At 36.4% G+C, this 20,435-nt stretch overlaps 1 protein-coding gene across 6 annotated transcripts in view; it reads right to left on the bottom strand.

The window, feature by feature from the left end:
- Positions 1-20,435, bottom strand: part of LOC131425902 (uncharacterized) — a 215,498-nt gene that overhangs the window by 11,610 nt on the left and 183,453 nt on the right. For 3 of the 6 annotated variants that reach the window (XR_009229041.1, XR_009229043.1, XR_009229044.1), the window contains 5 exons: positions 9,989-10,091; positions 9,776-9,925; positions 3,773-3,968; positions 2,243-2,675; positions 1,907-1,939 (listed from right to left, as the gene is read on the bottom strand). Coding sequence is in view for 2 of the 6 variants with exons in the window: in XM_058588179.1 (XP_058444162.1) it covers positions 1,907-1,939; positions 3,773-3,968; positions 9,776-9,925; positions 9,989-10,091 (482 nt within the window). In the remaining 4 variants the exon portion in view is untranslated. The remainder of the gene's footprint in view (positions 1-1,906; positions 1,940-2,242; positions 2,676-3,772; positions 3,969-9,775; positions 9,926-9,988; positions 10,092-20,435) is intronic. The other 3 variants (XR_009229042.1, XM_058588179.1, XM_058588180.1) reach the window with 3 other exon arrangements.

Genomic DNA, 20,435 nt, shown 5'->3' with positions numbered 1-20,435 from the left:
ATGACAAATAACAAGAATGTGACAGTTCTCCTCATACAGTTTTTCGTCTGACGTTGAAACTCCAGCATAGAACAAAGAGCGGTCATTAAATTCAACGCAAGACTGGGTCAAAGTGCATCAGAAACATTCCGTTTGACGCAACAACTATACGGCGATCAGTAAATCGAGTAAATATTTTTTTTTTGCGGCTCACGAGTGACAAACGTGAAGGAAGACCAATTTCAGCTTGCACATCCTAAATGATTGAAAAAGTTCGTGATTAACTTGCGAATTATTGTAATGTAATACTTTACGAGTATTCGGATAAAACACAGGTCTGTGCAAAGTTTTGTCCCTCACACGCAATCACTTCGGGTCAATAATTCCAGAGAAGTCGTTGCGGTACGGCTGCAAATGAAATGATCCAAACTTCCTGAACCAATTGTTATTGGCGTCGAAACGAGGTGCTTCAATAAGATCTAAAAATTAAACGTCAAAGTTAGGAATGGAAGTCGAAAAACTCAAGCCCAAACAAGCCAAAAAACACGAAATTACATTCAAGAATCAAATCTATCAAACTTATCACTTTTTTCGATAGCAAAGGCCAAGAGTTCGTAGTTTCGTCGTACTGGACCAGGATATCGCGATCCAGAGAAATAGTGCTTGTTGCACGACAATGCGCCAACTCACAAATCAATCATTGTTCGTCAGTTTTTGGCCCAAAATCATCCCATCGTTTTAACCTGATTGGGCGCCGTGTGACTTCTTCTTGTTTCCTAAGTTGAAGTCAGAAGAATGCTTTTTCGAAGATGTCTGTCGAGATCATCAAAACGGCTTCGACACGAGCAATGGAGGTTATTCTTTAAAATGAGCTGAAGTACGCATTTGAATAACTATTGGATCACTTGAAGAATTGTCTTAAATCAAAGGGAGAATACTTCGAATAATAAATTTTAAAAACACATCAACTCTAGTTTATTTTGCGATTTATGGAACCAGTCTCGAAACTTAATGAACGCACTGTGTCTAGTCGCATCGCAAGTCTATTTCACTCTCCGCTTTGCCGTTGAACGCTGATTTGAGATTTTTATTTTGTCTCTTTTCGCTACCATTGGGATACATCAGTGTTATCATCTAGGTAATGATCTCTGCTGATATAACAATGGTCGCAGCATTGATGATTACGATCTCGAACCTAATACAATGAAGGACAAATCAATCTCCCATTGACTGCGAAAAGATTATAATTAAACTGCGTGGCGCCCGAACACAGCTGAACATGCTCGGTGCTTCTGTTCAATTAGGCTGTTTCTTCGTGTGTTTCACATGCAGGGCAATTTAATTGTATCTGCGGTAGCTTTTTCGCAGTTTTCATTCATTCATAGCTGTATTTACAAGTAATGTTTTCAAATGTTTTCCTCGTAAGACACTGATCAAATTTACACTATCATTGCAGAATTCTTAAATCCATCCCGGATGCAACAATCATTTTCACTTTAGACAAATGGACGGGAACTTTCAAAAATGGTAAATAAGCTGAAGTTGGTTCACGAAAAGAGCTATAATAGAAATGAATAAAATTCAAAATAGATTTCGTGAAATACTGTTTCTATTATCTAGGTACGATTCGTAGTTTATTTATTTTTAACGTTCACGTTTATTTTACTATTGTTGGAGATAGGTGAAAGTTTACAGTGCGCAGTACGTTGAACACCACGAGCACGGATGAAGTGTGTATGAGCGTTTCATTCAGTTCAGGACGAATGAATGAAGTGATTATTGGTGGGTATGATGATAATTATGTACACAACAGGAGAGAGTCTCAGAACGTTGGGCAGAAATGAAAGGTGCAACGATGAAATTTTCAGACACTTCCGTTTCACTGCACTGTGACCGGAGTTGGCAGGGCGCATTCACAGAAACTTACCACAGTAGTAGTATTTGGATATCCTAGGCAGAGCTAGGGGTTGTTCGGTTCGTAACAATTGCGCATTCGAAATGGGATATGGTTTTTCGATTCGATGAAAGAAAATGTTTTTTTTTGTCGTTGGGGAGGAGAAAATAAACGAGAGAAGATAAAAATGATTGGATTAGGTTTTGCTAGAGATTAGTTGGTATCGTTATTATGTTTATGTGGTTGTTTGGCGTTGAATACAAAACAAGAAGCATAAATTCGGGCGCATTGCAATCTGAGAGCTAGGCAAAACCACACAAAAGTTCTAGTATACAAATCGAAAGGAGTCAAACACAAAACGAAACTTACCAACCAAAATCGATGTTTAAAACAGATTACAAACTAAAACTAAGAACTAGTATAGTACAAAATATTCGTTGCACTGGGAGCCATTCTCCGTTCGTTGTTGCATCGGTGCTGCTGTTCGATCGGGCGGTCGCGTCGTAGATTCGCTCGAAAATCTCACTCAAAATATTTAAAAAGAAAAAAAAACTCGCACGTATGAAAATCTCAAACTGAACGGCCAATTTGAGGGACTAGACAAATGCAATTTGGGTGTTGTTTCTTCCGGTGTTCGTTGTTACTGTCGTTGCTGTGGAAACGCCGACGACTCGGCTACGGTGCCGTCATACGTCGTAGATTTTTTTGATGAACTTATTTTCGACCGAGTGCAGCAGACGCATATGCAGGGACATCAGCGGCGATGGATTGTTCGGACTCAGCAGCAGTGGCAGGCTCTCCTCTAACGGCGGCGCGATTTGGACGTCGTTCGATGATCGATGAAAACAAATGAAATTAAAAGAAAAGCGCGTCGCCAAAACGGAAATCAAATTAGAATGATATGAGGGGGATGGTGCGGAGTAAGATTAAAATGGAACTCAAATGAAGTATTGAACAGAAAAAATTAAATAAATGAATAGATCGAATCGTTGATCGTTTCTTCGTTTAATAATATTTTGTTTATTTTTGACAGTTCGCAAGCAATGTCTACAAAGACTTTGTTTTCTGTACAATCGAATCGCCGCGTTCTACGTTTTTAGAACAATGCTTGTTAACTGTCAAAAAGATTGAGGTTAAATTCGGCAGCAAAAACAAACTAACTGGGTTTTACACATGCGTGACATAACCTCACAAAATAAGTTTCCAATTACATTTATATTTAAACTGAATTAATTACGATAGCTGTCAAACGGTATCCATTCCGTTAATTCTATGGGTTTAATCGTGTAGAACCTAATCGGTCTTTTTTTACTGCTTACTTTTTAAAAACTGTTTGAATTGTCCACCAGTTGCATTACTATTGTAATGTGTGTGTCTTTTTTATGCATTACAGTGTGTTATCCTACTATGCCTACTATTCTTGTGAATCCCCAACAGATCTTCCTAACAAATTTTTGCCTTTTTCAGATTTATAATAATTAATTGAAGCAAATTTAAAACGGATAACACAAAAAATATCTACAAAATAATTCACCTAATTATGCTTTATCATTGTCTTTAGGGGTATTACTATAAAACAGTTGTTTAATTGTTGGTTCACAAAATAAAATCAGCAACCGAAAACAAAAGCCGAAACATTCATTCGAACGGGTCTAGTGCTACAAATCAACGATTCAATATTCACTAATAATTGTAACGGTTGGCATACAGTAATGGATAAGTTAGTGTGAGCGATTGTAAAAAACAGCCAGTTACAAAACGAAACAAAAAAAAATCAGCTGTTCGAAATTGTTTTAAATCACTTTATCATTAACTAAGCTATATTTGAGCATTGAATGGCGGAAGAAATGAAGAACATTTTTACGACGCAGTATGCAGCTTCCGGTTGAGGTCACTTACCCTGCAGTTGCCGATTGATGAGGGCCGTAATACCGTGTCCTCCTCCGCCGTGGCCGCCGCCGCCGCCACCACCACCATTTCCTAACCCGTTGCTGTCGCCCGATTTACCCTTCATCAGCAGCATCGGTTTATCCTCGGCATCGTCGCCGTAACCGGACGAAATGTATCCGTTGCTTTGGGCCATCGTTTCGCTTACCTTGTGAAGATAAAGTTAAAACATTTTTGTTGGTTATTCATTGAATCGAAAGAATTGAAATCCGGTAAGCGGGATTTCGTATGTTGATAATGTTCTTCGGACGCGTGTGTCTCTTTGTTCAACCACGACGTATGAAGGACATGACTTTATTGCTGGCACATGGAAAAATATTGATCGCAGAAAATATATTCAGTAGTCCGAAATCTGACAAAATATATACAACAGTTAATGAACATTTTACATTAGCTATGTTGGAGACAGTATTGTCTAACATTGTAATGTACATGGTGATAAGATCATGAGATTTGGATTTTGTCTCATATTCGTGAAAGTTATTGTGAATGACATTTGGGGGATTTGGAACCTCGTAGAAGTCGTAACATGTTAAACTCATAAACTTATTGCGTATCTGTACCTACACTACTCCTGCAGCTATTTAAAGTGTTACTTTGATTCAGTAGTCTTTTGTCTATCTGTGCGTACAGTAAATAATGTCTTTTCTCCCGCCAGCAGTGAAGTTCGCACTATTAACAATTATACTATATTGATATATAGATGGATCACTCTTGCGATTGTGATGTCCACAGTGTGGTGGCAAAAAAGGTTACTAATACACTACAAATTTTTTCATGCACTTATGACAGTTTTCCCAATCAGTCCACTGTACCAAACAACTCCAAATATATGGAATATTTCTCGAAATACACTGCACGAAAAATAAGCTGTAAATACGGTTTAGAATCGCAATCTGATACTAACTCGAATGAGAACATTTTGTTTTTATAAAAATCCCTACTTATATAAATATATATGAAATGTGTACGCAGAACTAAACAAATTATTCTTAATGTTAGTTCCAGAATTTTACCAACATTTCCGAATTATGTACTACGATTTCTTGGTTTGAAAAATTACTTTTACGTTGATATAAATATGCAATATCACGTTTTTGTAATAAATAAATAAATGCTTTCAAACAAAACAATTTAGTATATGAAAAACCATAATTCGCCTCAACGAGAGCTATCAATTGAAGTATAACTTGTTCTTTTGCTTACTGTATTGCACTTATCATACTATTTATTAACATTTTTTCAGTGCTAAGAAAACTTTCTATCTGTAGAATTTTGGAATTCAGAAAATATATATCGAAATTTCAAATTTTGACTAAAAGTTTAAACTATTCGCAAAACAGTTTATAGCAAGGGGCAGATCGCTTAGTATATGCACTTTTAATTCATAGACAATTTAGAAAAATGACAATTTTCTTTTGCATTCTAACTTTCCCTAAGAGAAAAGATAATGTGCAGCTAATTCAAATTGAATGTCATGAACCCAATGAAAAAAATATCGCAATCAAAGTAACTTGAAATACACCGTTCATTTCATTTTAATTTTGTTCTACACATCAGAAGTGATCTGCCAAACATTGCCTTCACAGGTTTCGTCATTTCAGCACTATTCATAACATTCATGAGCAAAGTTAAATACTACTGCATAACTCTTGAAAGTAAAAAGGGTAGCTCTAAAAGAGCGTATTTTTATATTATTTATAGGCGATATTTAATTTCGTCAGAAAAAAACACATTTAAATATAAAAATATTCACACCTCTATGTGGGCATCATGCTCAATTATTTTTGACATTTCACTTCTGGGTGTACGCTAAACGCAAACTATTAAACATGACTGATTTAATAGCCTTTTCCGTCACGAGATGGTGTTACTGTGATGTCTTTTTCGATTTGTATTGACTTGGTTAAAGTGATCCATATTGATATATAATATATTTGCTGTTAACTAGATTCTTGTGTGCTAAAGGATCTTTAGTAGCTGAAATCAGTGTCTAGTTTGTAAACCTGCTGCGATGAGTTAAGGGAAGTTTAGTCAATGGTGAATTGAAAAAAAATGGACAATCAAATGTTCACGACGAAGACCGCAGTGGATGAACCATTATTTAAACCGATGAAATCGGTTCTCTAGAAGACCTAAACCTAACTTCGTCGGTCAATGATTAGTAACATTTTTTAACCTAGTACTGATGACACAATTGTCTCGTTGTTGAGAACTTTTCCAACTCGTAAGCGGTAAACCTTCATGTGGAGAGGCTAAGCGAATTGCTGCAACGGAAAGGATAAAACTTGAAACTGAAGCATCATTATGCAGAGAAAAATAAAATAGTTTTATAGAAAAAAAACTGTGCTAAAAAATTTCAAAAACTGAGTCAATAAATTTCTTCGTGGGCTAGGGCATTTTAGTAAACTGATTCTGATTCTGTAGTATACAAAGTTCTATTACAGACATCTAGACAAAAAGCAAAAATAAATTGTTAGTCAGTACTTTTCATAATAACATGCAAAATACATAATTATTGATGCTAAATCGATTCGGACTCTAAGCTGAAGCTATCGCAAGGTAGCAAATGAATTAACGATTTCAATTTCCCGGAGGAAAATGTGGAATCCCAGATGGAGCAATTAACTTTTTGAGAATATAAATATACTCATTTATCTTGATTGCTAATCGGCGATCATTGAGGTATGAACGAATTCAAGGCAGCATGTTAGAACCAAAGCCCAATCTAGCGAGATTGGTAGTCACTTGCTCACGAAAAACGCAGAAAATATCGATAATTTTCTTATTTTTTCTAAATGTTTAAAATATCTAAGAAAGTTCCAGTTCGTCATAAAGAGCTCTTCGCTGATTTCTAACCAGTTTTATTTCCGAATAGTCCAACTAGTTTATCTTTTATGAGAAATTCTTTTACAATTGATTTAGATCTAACAGATTAAGGAAACATTTGCAGTGAATGGAAACCGACTTTGATTCAGATCAACTGGCAATAATATTCAGGATTCCAAGTAAAGCAATGATTAATTTTATTAGTTCTAGGATACAGATCTCATACCGGAAGCAATGTGAATTCTGAAATTGTTGTGGTAAATACGGTTGATATCGACACAGCAATAGATTGTTGGAATCATTACATGATTGAAGTTAGGAGTTGGGGAACGGGTATAGCGTGATGGGTAAGTCGATGCCTTTCACACCGCCCGTCTGGGTTCGATTCCCAACCCCATAGGGTCAGAAAATTTTTCTGGACCGAAGAGGCGAATGACATTAATGTTAAAGCCTCTATAATTGAAACAACAAAAACAACAAGTTAGGAGTCCATCAGTTCCAGAAGCTCAAACCAAATTTAATTCTCCTATCATCAACTGCTCCTTCGTCGGCATTAATATCAACATTCGTGTTATCTTATTATGAAATCCATAGTTGAAATTATGGTATTATGATGAAACTAGGGCAATCATTAGTCAAGTTAAAGAGAAGCTCTGATGTTTTCTGATTGATTTAAAACTGCTTATAAATCGTAAAAATATCATGGTATCGAGACATGGGGTATTGGCCCAATTTCCAATGGATTGCGTTCAACATAGAACCTGTGTGGGACAATAAGTTGTTTCAATATTTTCAAAATAAATCATGATGCTGAAAATTGGTTCTCATATTTGAACTAGTAATAATTTTCCCGGGTTTGCACTAAAGTTCCCGGCTTTTGATCGGTTTTCCCGGTGAAACTAAATTTCCGACTTTTTCCCGGTTTTTAACGGTAACTTGCCACCCTGTAAACGTCATTTAATATTTAGAAAATATAAATAAGTTCAGGAATCATTCAAGAAGGGGGTTCAAAAGGTGGGGAAAGCGCAAAAATTGGAAAGAAAAGTGCATCATACACAATATTGACACTGTAAAACAAATTCTGAGAACGAAGTATGAATTGTAAAGTTATTTGCACTTTAATATAAAAAAATTTCTGTAGTATATGGTTATTGTACAAAGTATTTAAATAGTTATTGTATAAGTATATTTTCTTGCTGCATAAGCGAGAAAAAATCATATTTCTAGCGATACAAAATGTAAGCTTTGATCTTGCTCGGAAAGCAATCAAAAGCGATGCGTTCGATGTTCGAATTTACTGGGTACAGATAGTTGTAAATTGTAAATCAATTGTAAATCAGAGTACAGACGAACGTGTTGGGTAAAGTGGGGTAAGATGTCGCTCTGGGAAAGTTGCCGCATTTTAGTATTTCTAGTTACAGAAGTGCTCTAGAGTTTTTAGCATCAGTGTTGATTCACGTCGTGAGACGTGATTTTACCTGCAAATATTTATAACCGATAGTAGGGATTACTTAATTGACTGAAGTTGTTTTGACAGTGTAAGGTGATGTCTCTAGTCAGTATTGTTTGGCAAATCATCATGAATAGGGTAACTCTAGAACAACGCTTCCAAATCGTGGACATTTATTTTCAAACTCAATGTTAAACTGGTTTTAGAGCACTTCGTGAACTTTATGGTGCACATGGTACACATAAGAAACGTAATTCTCAAATTTCGGTTTACATTCACTCTTTTGGAGTGCAAGCCATCGACAAGAATGAGAAGTGTGCGGTCTATGAGCTAGTGGAATCATCGGTCTTTATTTCCTTGAAAAATAAGAAAGGACGTTACCGTGGATGGATACGGAATGTGGACGAAATATGGCTTCAACAGAATGATCGACTTATCGAAAAAACATATCGACGACAACCGAATCTATAAATAGACCCTGTTGCACGTTTGCTAGCTTTAGTCTATGAAAACACATTAACGGAGTGCGCAGACCGCCATCTACGTCAAGAAAGTGGAACTACACCCGGCATTATTCAACTGGCGCTTCAGTCAACGACAAATCTCAGTTAATTTTTCAAAAGGGCGTATAAGCAAGTGACAGTTTCTCTTTGTTTACTTTCTCTTCTGTTAATGACCAAGCGGTTTCCACGTTTATCACTCAACTCTTTGCATGAAATGATACCCGAAACTTTCGACTTTCAAACAGATTAGTGATATCAAAGAAAATCTTTTTAATCACATCACGATAATCGAAAGAGAGGGTGATTAACGAGAAACTGTCACTTGCTTATACGCCTTATTGAAAGATCAACCGAGAAATCTGAGGCTCCGTTCTTCAGCCCTAAACGCAGAAAAACAACAACTAGTTCTTCTGTGAGCATATCTGCTGTTGGAAATTCGCAATGTGAGATTCGCTTCAAACAAAAGTGATTGCATCATCCCAGAAGATAAAATTCATCAGGTTAGCGCAAATCTAGAATAATTTGATTAGTTTTGTATACTTTTCGCTGTGCGCTTTGTACACTAAACGAGCGTAAATAAAGCTAGTATTTGGATGCATCGTGTTCGAGAAAAAATGTTCCGAGCAGTGTTTAATATCGTAGAGAATTTCACAATTTGGAAACTAATCCCATACTGTATTTTGATAGTTTCTTTCACTCAAATATGAGCGATTGTATGACTTGTGTTACTATCATTACAAATGACTTGGAATGGCGTCCGACTTCCTGGAATATGAACGTAATTATCCGTAACCGAATAGTGTTTCCCAAGACTCTAAAATCACCAACGGTCATTTCAATAACACAAAGAACTTATTTAGAAAACTGTCTCAAACTGCAGCTCAAATTCCTAGAATACAAACACAATCTTCTGAAACCGAATGGTTCTTTTCATGACTACAAAATCTTAAGCGGTCAAACGGTATCAAATCAGATAATGTCTATAAACATCACGAATGCAATCCTAAGTCAATCAATGTAAGAAGTATTTGATTTACGCTTCGTCTTCGATTCATCAGTGCTCTAGCAGTTTATGGTCAACTGCTAATGTTATCTCGCTGTTCGACGTAAACCGCTAAGCAGACATGAAAAAAATCCGTCCCGAAATATACAATGTTTTTTCGTGTTCACTACCTGAGTAACTTGCATCAGCTTTTTCACCACATCCCGTCCCAGGATGTGATCGAACACGGCCTGCAGAAATGGTTCCGCCATAATTGACAGTTTCAGTTTGTCCCGATGCCAGATCAAAACTCGAGACTCCTCCATTGCCATGATTGAGACCTAAAACAAAACCGAAAGCTCATCATTCGGGTTATACGTAGGAACGGGTGACTGCGTACGTACCTGGAAGTAGTCATCCGTGGACACACCAAACCATTCCGGCGAATCCAGGAACTGATGGGGGAAGACTATGTGCAGGGCCTTCTGGTTCTGGGAGACCACCAGTCTGCAATGAGAACAAAGAGATAGAAACTCGTTAGAATTTAACACGGTTGGCGATTGTTTTAAATCGAAGGTTATAAAAATTGAAAGGCGAAAACACATTACTCGTACATGAAAATATCATAAGTTAAATTTTTTACGAATAGTAATTTTAAACTGACGATCTTATCATAAATGATGGTCAGGCTTCCAGTATCCAAATCTAGGTTTTTGATTTGAAGTTTGTCCCTTATTAGATTTAATGTGTTTTGTGTATTTTTTAGTATTGTAGTTCTGGAATTCTTTTTTTGTTGTTTAGAATATTTTTATGTGTTGTGATTTTGCAGTTTCTCAGTTTGTAGTTTAGTGAGTTAATTCACTATTTTGTTTTTAGATTCGCATGTTTAAAGTTCTCTAGTTTAATGAATATACAGCTTTGTAGTTTGACTGGTTAATAGTTTAATAGATTTATAGTTCTATCGCTTTGGTGTTTAAAAGTTACTGTAGACTTGTACTTATTATTAGTTCATTTTTTCTTTCGTTGAATTTATTTTTATTATTTTGATCTTTTGTTCGTAGGGACATTTGATCTCTAATTTTTTAATCTATTTCTTTTGTTTTGTTATTTAATTTTCCCCCATTTGTTTTGTTTGTTGATAATTGTTTTGTCATTTATAGTTATGTTGTTTTGATTTTTTTTTGTTATTTCATTCTTTTGTATTTTTGTTCTTCTGTTTATTTTGATGTTTTGTTCCTTTATTCTTGTGGTAATTTTTCTTTGATTATTTTTTTATTATTTCATTTGTCTCAGTTGTTTTGTTGCAATGTTGATTATTGTTTTGTTGTTTCACTCCTTTTTGTTTTGTTACCTTGCTGTGGTGTTGTTTTTTAACTTTTTTTCTTTAATTTTTTTTGTTCATTTGTTCATTTGTTCGTTTGTTATTTTGTAATTTTGTTACTTTGCTATTTTGTTATTTTGTCATTTTGTCATTTAGTTCTTCAGTTTTTTAGTTCTTTAGTTCTTTAGTTCTTTAGTTTTTTAGTTCTTTAGTTCTTTAGTTTTTTAGTCCTTTAGTCCTTTAGTTCTTTAGTTCTTTAGTTCTTTAGTTCTTTAGTTCTTTAGTTCTTTAGTTCTTTAGTTCTTTAGTTCTTTAGTTCTTTAGTTCTTTAGTTCTTTAGTTCTTTAGTTCTTTAGTTCTTTAGTTCTTTAGTTCTTTAGTTCTTTAGTTCTTTAGTTCTTTAGTTCTTTAGTTCTTTAGTTCTTTAGTTCTTTAGTTCTTTAGTTCTTTAGTTCTTTAGTTCTTTAGTTCTTTAGTTCTTTAGTTCTTTAGTTCTTTAGTTCTTTAGTTCTTTAGTTCTTTAGTTCTTTAGTTCTTTAGTTCTTTAGTTCTTTAGTTCTTTAGTTCTTTAGTTCTTTAGTTCTTTAGTTCTTTAGTTCTTTAGTTCTTTAGTTCTTTAGTTCTTTAGTTCTTTAGTTCTTTAGTTCTTTAGTTCTTTAGTTCTTTAGTTCTTTAGTTCTTTAGTTCTTTAGTTCTTTAGTTCTTTAGTTCTTTAGTTCTTTAGTTCTTTAGTTCTTTAGTTCTTTAGTTCTTTAGTTCTTTAGTTCTTTAGTTCTTTAGTTCTTTAGTTCTTTAGTTCTTTAGTTCTTTAGTTCTTTAGTTCTTTAGTTCTTTAGTTCTTTAGTTCTTTAGTTCTTTAGTTCTTTAGTTCTTTAGTTCTTTAGTTCTTTAGTTCTTTAGTTCTTTAGTTCTTTAGTTCTTTAGTTCTTTAGTTCTTTAGTTCTTTAGTTCTTTAGTTCTTTAGTTCTTTAGTTCTTTAGTTCTTTAGTTCTTTAGTTCTTTAGTTCTTTAGTTCTTTAGTTCTTTAGTTCTTTAGTTCTTTAGTTCTTTAGTTCTTTAGTTCTTTAGTTCTTTAGTTCTTTAGTTCTTTAGTTCTTTAGTTCTTTAGTTCTTTAGTTCTTTAGTTCTTTAGTTCTTTAGTTCTTTAGTTCTTTAGTTCTTTAGTTCTTTAGTTCTTTAGTTCTTTAGTTCTTTAGTTCTTTAGTTCTTTAGTTCTTTAGTTCTTTAGTTCTTTAGTTCTTTAGTTCTTTAGTTCTTTAGTTCTTTAGTTCTTTAGTTCTTTAGTTCTTTAGTTCTTTAGTTCTTTAGTTCTTTAGTTCTTTAGTTCTTTAGTTCTTTAGTTCTTTAGTTCTTTAGTTCTTTAGTTCTTTAGTTCTTTAGTTCTTTAGTTCTTTAGTTCTTTAGTTCTTTAGTTCTTTAGTTCTTTAGTTCTTTAGTTCTTTAGTTCTTTAGTTCTTTAGTTCTTTAGTTCTATAGTTCTTTTATTCTTATATTTTTTCATGCTTTTATTGTGTTATTCCTTTATACCCATATTTTTATTTTTTTTTATTCTTCTAGTTTTATTCTTTCATTGTTTCATCTTTTATTCTATTTTTATTCTTTCATTCTTTAACTCTATCACGGTTTTCTATTATATTCTACTGTTTTTCTATTCTTGTTTCCCTTTATTTCTTTATTGGTTTATTCTTTACTTCTTTATTTCATTAGTTCATTCATTCAGTTATTGTTTCATCGTTTCATCCTTTTTATTCCCATTCTTGTAATATTCTGTTAATTTATTCCTCAACTCTTCTATTATTTTCAATCTTTGGCTTTTCTTTTATTTTTTGCATTCTTTTGGCCATTTATTCTTTTGTTATTTGTGTATGTGCTTTCTTAGGCTGCTTGTTGTTTTCTTGCCGCTTGTTTCGTGTTTTTTAGTCTTAATAATCATTATTTTTCTCAGTTTCTGTTATTCTTTACGTTGGTTCTTCTTCAATTCTGATCTGATTTCAGTTTACAAAAGCTTTAATCTTCTCTATTTCTGTTTTCTTAACTCATATTCTTCTCTGCTTATGGTTGTTATGCTTCTATGTTTCAATTTTGTATCTTCCTGTTGTTTTGTTTTTCCCTTTCTCATACTTTTATTATAAGGTTCTGATTCTCATATGATCGTATCCGTTCCCAATATGTTATTCTGTATTTTCACTATTAAAAATTAAAATGTCTTTATTCAATCCCAGTTTTCAACTTACCATGGACGTTCACTGGGGGGCGCTACTACATTCATCATTCATTTTACAGTCTGTCTATCGTTGGGTACAGATACAAGTTAAACTAAATTTTGAACAACTTTACATCAAATCGAACAAAATGAAATAAATCGTTTCGTTTTTTTTTACATTTCAATTCGATTCTGTTTTTCTTCAACTACTTTTCGCTTTTATTTGTTAACCTCATTTTTATTTCTTGTGTTTCTTTTCTGTTCTTCTATTATTCTACTACAAAACTTTTCCAATCCTCTCACCAATATTTTTCAAATACCTTGTTCTTTTGCTCGTTTGTTAATTGATTGTTCTGTTTTTCGGATCTTAAACTATTCAGTTGTTTTGTTGTTTTCATTGGCACATAAGTATTCGTCATTATTCGACACCACTTTTCTTCTTTTCTTTAGTTATTAAGTAAATCTGTTCTTTTATTTTCAAGTTATTTTGTCATATGTGTTTCTGCTACTCTTTCCTTGTAAATGGTCTTTTTTTGTTTTGACTATTTTTTGTTTATTCTTCTGATACCAGATCGATTTGGGAGATGCAAATTAACTGTGAAAAACTAAGTAGGTCCTTTACAGAGTACCTTTCATTTGCAAAACGAGTATATGATGTTTGAGCTTGTTTTATTTACTTTTTGGAAAACCTTCTGAGAGCCCCACGGAGAGACACAAATCAGAAATATCTACAACTAAATAAGGCACTTTCAAATAATGATGATTTAGTAGACAGCAATCTCGTTTTCATATGGCGTAATATTCTTCCCTCTTTCACAAGACCATACTTAACGCTAAATGAACCCCCTGTTCGCAATTATCATCTAAGTTGCTTCAGGCTGCCGGTGGCTTTACAAAATTTGCGATGACAACGATTTCCATCGTTCCGCCCAAGAACAACCAGCTAAAGCCCATGTCAGTTAACAGACCGCTCATCTGGTAAATAAGTTTTATCTCATTACCAGTAAAAATGTGGGTCCCCGCAAACACACAAACACACACACATGTCCTACATCCACCGACATATCATAAACTTTTGCAATCAGTGGTCGAGTCACCGCAGAAACCGGCATGAGGTTAGTCGGTGTTGGAACTTATGCAAATGGGACACCGGAGCCGGACGATTTTCGACTGGTAACAGATTCAATCTGTTACTGTCAGAACCAGAGCCAAAGCTGGCGGGAAATACTTTCAATTTTGTATCCTGTTGTAAAAAAAAATAAAACTTTCAAGGTCGCATACAATCTGTTGAAATGTTGTGTTTAAGATTAGTTTTAAAGGTTCAAAATAAATCATCGTAAATGATTTTGTTCATGAAACACACGAAAAACACCAATTCACTAATTCGAAAAAACGTGCAAATAATTTATCAACATTTGATCAGGCCCCCAAAAGTGTGTGAGTGTCATTGGATTTCGAAAACCCTCGCTCGAAATGTAACACTTTTAATCAATCATCGCCACGCGGTTTCCAAGAGCCGTCATAAAAAATAATTTCCCATGGGAGGTGTGTCACAACTACGCGTCAAAAGCGATTCACGTTATATTGCAGACTATAGATATATTCACTTACTAAAAAATTCCGAGAAAAAGAAACGGCGTCATGCGACCGTTTTTCTTTTATATTTTTCCCCTGGCAACGCAAGTTTCAAAAATAAACAGTACGCGAGACAACCGTTTGATGTATCGCACGTCATAAAGCATAGGTGGTGATGCAACATTTGTTGCAGCACATTCGGGCGAGATTAGGAAACAATGCGGTTTCGGACATTGCGCATCGAAATTTGTTGGCATTTATTTTGGTGAATTGTATTATCACTGACAAATTTTACTCTAGATCAGTACACATTCTTGTTATATAAACGTGTTCAATGCTCAAATTCTTTTTTCTTCCACCACTACTTCAAATTTGTTCTAATTCTACATTAGTTAACCAACTGCTATGGTTTGACGCAGACACTGAATGTAAGAATTACTATTGATGCAGGAAACGAATAACAAAGCCTACAAAGAACAGCCTTGAGGTGAACCTGAGTTGTGGACAAATGTGGTTTTGTAACAACTCGGCGGATTTGGAATTCTGAGCTCAGAACTTCAGGGACTTCCCTGGAAAATTGGTTCAATTGCAATTTGATATATAATGGAAACAGTAGCTCTCTTTAGTGATTTCGATACTCCATTGATCACGAAAAAGATTAGATAGTAATTAGTCATTTTGTGGTTGAGCTGCAACTGAATCGAATCACCTGATAACATATCGTAAACCACCGCTTTTTAAGCTTCACTGGTTCCACAGTGAATTCTAATTGATTCGGATTGCATCGAGCTAGAAAGGATGAGCAGGTGAATAAAAAAGATCGTTCAAGTTTAAGTTTATTATCAAATTATAGAACTGGACTAGTAATATGGTAGCTTCAAGTGCTAGATTTGTAATCGAACCTGGTAAGTCCAGTTTCAGGTCCGTTGATGCACCCTAGATTTAAATTCGATATCTAAATTCTGAATCTGACCTGAACCCTAAAATTCTGAAACTAGGTTCTCAATCCGGACTTTTAACCCTGGACCTAGATTCTAGACCTGGACTTGAAGTCTGAACATGAAGCCGGATTCCAGACCTCAATTCTTAATCTGGAATATGAACCTGAATTCTGGATCTGAGTTCTGGACCTAGATTATGAACCTGAAATTGGATTCACTACCGGGATCTGAATTCTAAACTTGAATTCTGAACGTAAATTCTAGAATTCTGAAAGTAAATTCTAAACTTGAATTCTGAACGTAAATTCTAGAACTGGAGTCCAGGATCTAGATTCTCGACCTGAATTTGGAGTTCTGAACCTGAATTCCGGACCCGGACCTTGGAACTTGTCCTGAATTCTGGGCCTAAATTCTGGATTTAGACACAAAATCCTAGACCAGAACCCGAATTCTCAACCTGGACCTGGAATTGAAACATGGAGCAGAATCATGGTTCCTAATTTTGGATCTCAATTCTGAATCGGGATTGTGAACTTGAATTCGGGAGCTGTATTATGAATCTGGAATTTGAACCTGTATCTTGGACCAGAGTTATGTACCTAGATTCTGGCCCTAAACCTGGATCCTCCACCGGGATCTAGATTCTACGCCTGCATACTGTACCGAAATTCGAGACCTGGACCCTGAGTCCGGTACCAGAACCTGAACCTAGAGACAAAACATGGACTAGAATTCTGATCTTCAATTCTGAATCTGAATTCAGGATCTGAGTTCAGAACCTTGAGTCTGGTGATGGACTCTGAATCACGGACTTGAACTTGGAATCTGAACCTACATTCAAGGTCTGAACCCTGAATCCAAGATTCTTGCCCTGGATTTGGAGACTGAACATGGACCCGAAATCTAGACCTCAATTCTGAATCTGGATCCAGGATGTTCTGGATTCTAGATCTAGATCCTGAATCTGACCTCTGGATTAAAATTCTGGGCCTGGATCTCGATTCCGGACCGCGTTCTGAGTTCTAGAATTGAATTCTAAACCTAAATTCTGGACTTGTACCCTGGATCTGGATACTTGACCTGGGTTTAGAGTAAGAATATGGCTCAGAATTTTGGACATCAATTCTGAATCAAGATTGTGAAGGGGAATCCTGGACCTTTCATCTTAAGCTGAGTTCAAGCCTTCGAGTTCTGATCTGAATATTGGAATTAATTTTTGGACCTGAACCTAGATTCTGGACCCAGCCCTGGAATCTTGATCTGAACTCTTGATCTAAATTCTGGATTTGGATCATAAAACCTGGACCAGGACTAGGATCACATCGGACATCACAGAATCATGGTTCTTAATTCTGAATCTCGATTCTGAACCTAAATTCTAAACCTGGTTTTTTGGAACCTGATTTCTGGACCTAGATTCTGGGCTTGAATATGGAATGGGATCTGGATTCTAGGCTTGAATTCTGAATCTAGATTCTAGATTCCCCTGCATCTGGATTCTCAACCTGGGCTTTGAGCTGAACATGGACCATACTGAATCTGAATTTTTGAGCTGATTTCTGGAGTTGGATTCTGGACATGCAACCTGACCATGAATCCTGGACCAGAGTTCTGGATCTAGAGACCTGAATTCGTATTCTGAAAAGGTCGCTTGAATACTGGACCGAAATCTGGAATCTGGGGACCTAAATCCAGCACCTGGATCTGTAATCTCGACCTGGACCTGGAGTCTGAACTGAATTTTGCATTTGAATTCTTGACGATGATTCTGAACCAAGACTTTGAATCCTGTGCATGGACTTGATTTCTGGACATTGATTCTGTAACTGGATTGTGAACCTAGATTCTGGACCCTGAATCCTAGACCTGGATTCTCGTTCTGGACATGCAGTTTGGATGAAAACCAAGGTTCTGGACTCCAATTCTGAATCTGGATTCTGGACCTGGAACCAAGACCTGGATCCAGGAAATGAGTTCTGAACCTGACTTCTAGACCTGAACTCTTTAACTAGAATCTAGGCCTGTACCTGGACCGCGATCTGGATTCTAGAATTGAATTTGGAGCCTACATTCTAGACTTCTGGTTTTCTATTTTCGACCTTGGCTTGGAGTCTGAACATGGACTAGAATTTTGGACCCCAATTCTGAATTGTGCACAAGGATTCTAGACCTGGATTCTGTGCCTGAATCTTGGAACTGGGTTCTGTACCTCAACCTTGATTCTGGACCCGGCCATGGAATCTTGACCTGGATTCTGGACCTAAATTCTAGGTCTAGGATTCTCGGCCATGACCTGGAGTTGGAACATGGAGCAGAATCATGGTGTTCAATTCTGAACCTGGATCCAGGACCTTGATTATGAACCCGAATATGGACCGAGGTCAGGATTCTAGACTTGAATTCTGTACCTAGATTCTAGACCTGGATCTGGATTCTCGACCTTGGTTTTGACTCTGTACCAGATTTTGGACTTAAATTTTGTATCTAAATCCTGGAGCTGGGTTCTGGAGTTGGATTCTGGTCTGATCCTGGTTCTCGACCTGAATCTGGATTTCGGAATGGGTTCTGGAATCTGCGTCTGAATGCTGAACCGAAATTCGGGATCTGAATTCTGATCCTGAATTCTAAACCTTGATTCAGGACCTGGACTCTGAACCTTGACCTTGTACATGGACATGGAATATGAACATGGGCCAGATTTCTGGACCTGAATTTTGAATTTGAATTCTAGATTTCGACCCTGGATCTGGGTTCTCGAATTCAGGAATTCGGGACCTCAATTCTGAATCTGGATTGTGAGCAAGAATTCAGAGTTCTGGAACTGGATTCAGCATCTGAGTTCTAGTTCTGAGCCTGAAACTGAGTTCTGGACCTGAGTTCTGAACCTAGACTCTAGATCTGAACCCTAAATCCTGGTCTAGGATTCTCGACCTGAACTTGGAGCCTGAACATGGACCAAGATTCTTAACATGAATTCTGGACCTGGATTCCGGACTTGGATTGTGAAACTTCCATCTGGATCGAAGTTCTAGACTTGGATTCTGGAACTAAATCTTGGACCAGGACCTGAATTTGGGACATGGAGCAGAACCATGGATCTTAATTCTTGACCTCACTTCTGAATCTGGGTTCTGAACGTGAATTCAGGACCTGGTATTTGGACTTGGACTCTGAATCCTGAATTTGGATTTGGAATCTGTGCATGAACCAGATTTCTGGACCTAATACTGAATCAGGTTTCTACCTGAATTCTGGAGCTGAACGCTGAACCTAGATTCAGTTCCTGGATTCAGAATCCTGAAAACGGATTCCGACTTGAACTTGGAGTCAGAAAATAAATCAGAATTCGAGACCTCAATTCTGAACCTGGTGTTGAGTTCTGGACTTAGATTCTTGGCTTGGACCGTGATCAGGATTTTAGACTTGATTATTGAACCTGGATTCTCGATCTGAACATGGACAAGATTTGTAGACCTGGATTCCTGAGCTGGATTCTGAACATGAATTCTGTGCCTGCTTTCTGGACCTGGATCCTGAGTTCTGGACCTAAGCCGGGACCTAGATTTTAGAACTGCATTCAGAGCATTAATTCTGCACCTGAACCATGAATCCTTGGCCAAGACCCGTATTCTTGATTTGGATCTGGAGTCTGAACATGAACTAGATTTCTGAATCCTCGACCTGAACCTGTAGCAGAATACTTAATCTGAGTTATGGAGCTGAATTCTGAATATGGATCCTGTACCTAAATTCAAGACTTGAATTCTGCGCCTGAGTTCTGGAACTGCATTCTAGATCTGGCCGTGAATTCTGGACCGGGATCCTAGACCTGAACTCTGGTCCAATATTCTGTATCTGAATGCTTGACATGAATATTGAGCCTGGGTCTGAATTCTAGACCTGGATATCGGATCTCAGGTCAAGATCTAGATTTTTGAATTTGGATCTGTATTCTGAACCTGGATTCTGGATCTGAATTCTGGACCTATACTGCATTTTGGACCTGGGCCCAAATTCTGGAGCTGAACTGAATTTTGGATCTGAAATCTGAAGCCCTGAATTTTGAACCTGGGTTCATTTTCATTCTTGAACGTGAAGTGTCGACCTAGACTTTGATTCTCGATCTGGACTTGGAGTCCGGACAAGGAGCAGTGTTATGAACCTCAATTCTGAATCTTGATTCAGAACCTGGATCCTGGTCCTGACTTCTGGAACTAGATTCTTGGCCAGGAACTGGATTCTGGACTGCGATTTGGATTCTAGACTGGAATTTTGAACCTAGATTCTAAACCTGGATTCTTAACCTGAACCTGGGGTAGAATTCTGAATATAAATTCTGGACCTATACTGTATTTTGGACCTGTTTTCCAAAATGACCTGTATTCTTGGCCCAAATTCTAGACCTGAACCTGTATTGTGGATCAGGACCCTTCTGAATCTTGTTTCAGACACTGAATCCTGGACCTGACTTTTGGAACTAGATTCTTGGCCTGAACCTGGATCCAGGACCACGATCTTGATTCTAGAATTGAATTTTGAGTCTAGATTCTAGACCAGAACATTGGAGTAGAATTCCGAATCTGAATTCTGTAGCTGGACTCTGGACCTGAATTCTAGATTTGGATACTGCATCTGGACCTGAGATCTGGATTTAGATTCTGCGCTTAGATTTGGATTTCTGATCCTAAATTCTGATTCTGAGCCTGGATTCGCAAGACTTGCATTCTGAACCTAGATTCTGTATTTGAATTGTAAACCTGAACATTTGACCTGGACCTTATTGCTAGACCTGGAATCTAGATCTGAACTAG

Source organism: Malaya genurostris, chromosome 1 (genome assembly GCF_030247185.1).
Source record: "Malaya genurostris strain Urasoe2022 chromosome 1, Malgen_1.1, whole genome shotgun sequence".
Classification (NCBI taxonomy): Eukaryota; Metazoa; Arthropoda; class Insecta; order Diptera; family Culicidae; genus Malaya; species Malaya genurostris.
Note: the sequence above shows the minus strand (reverse complement) of the source record. Positions and strands in the feature narration are given on the sequence as shown.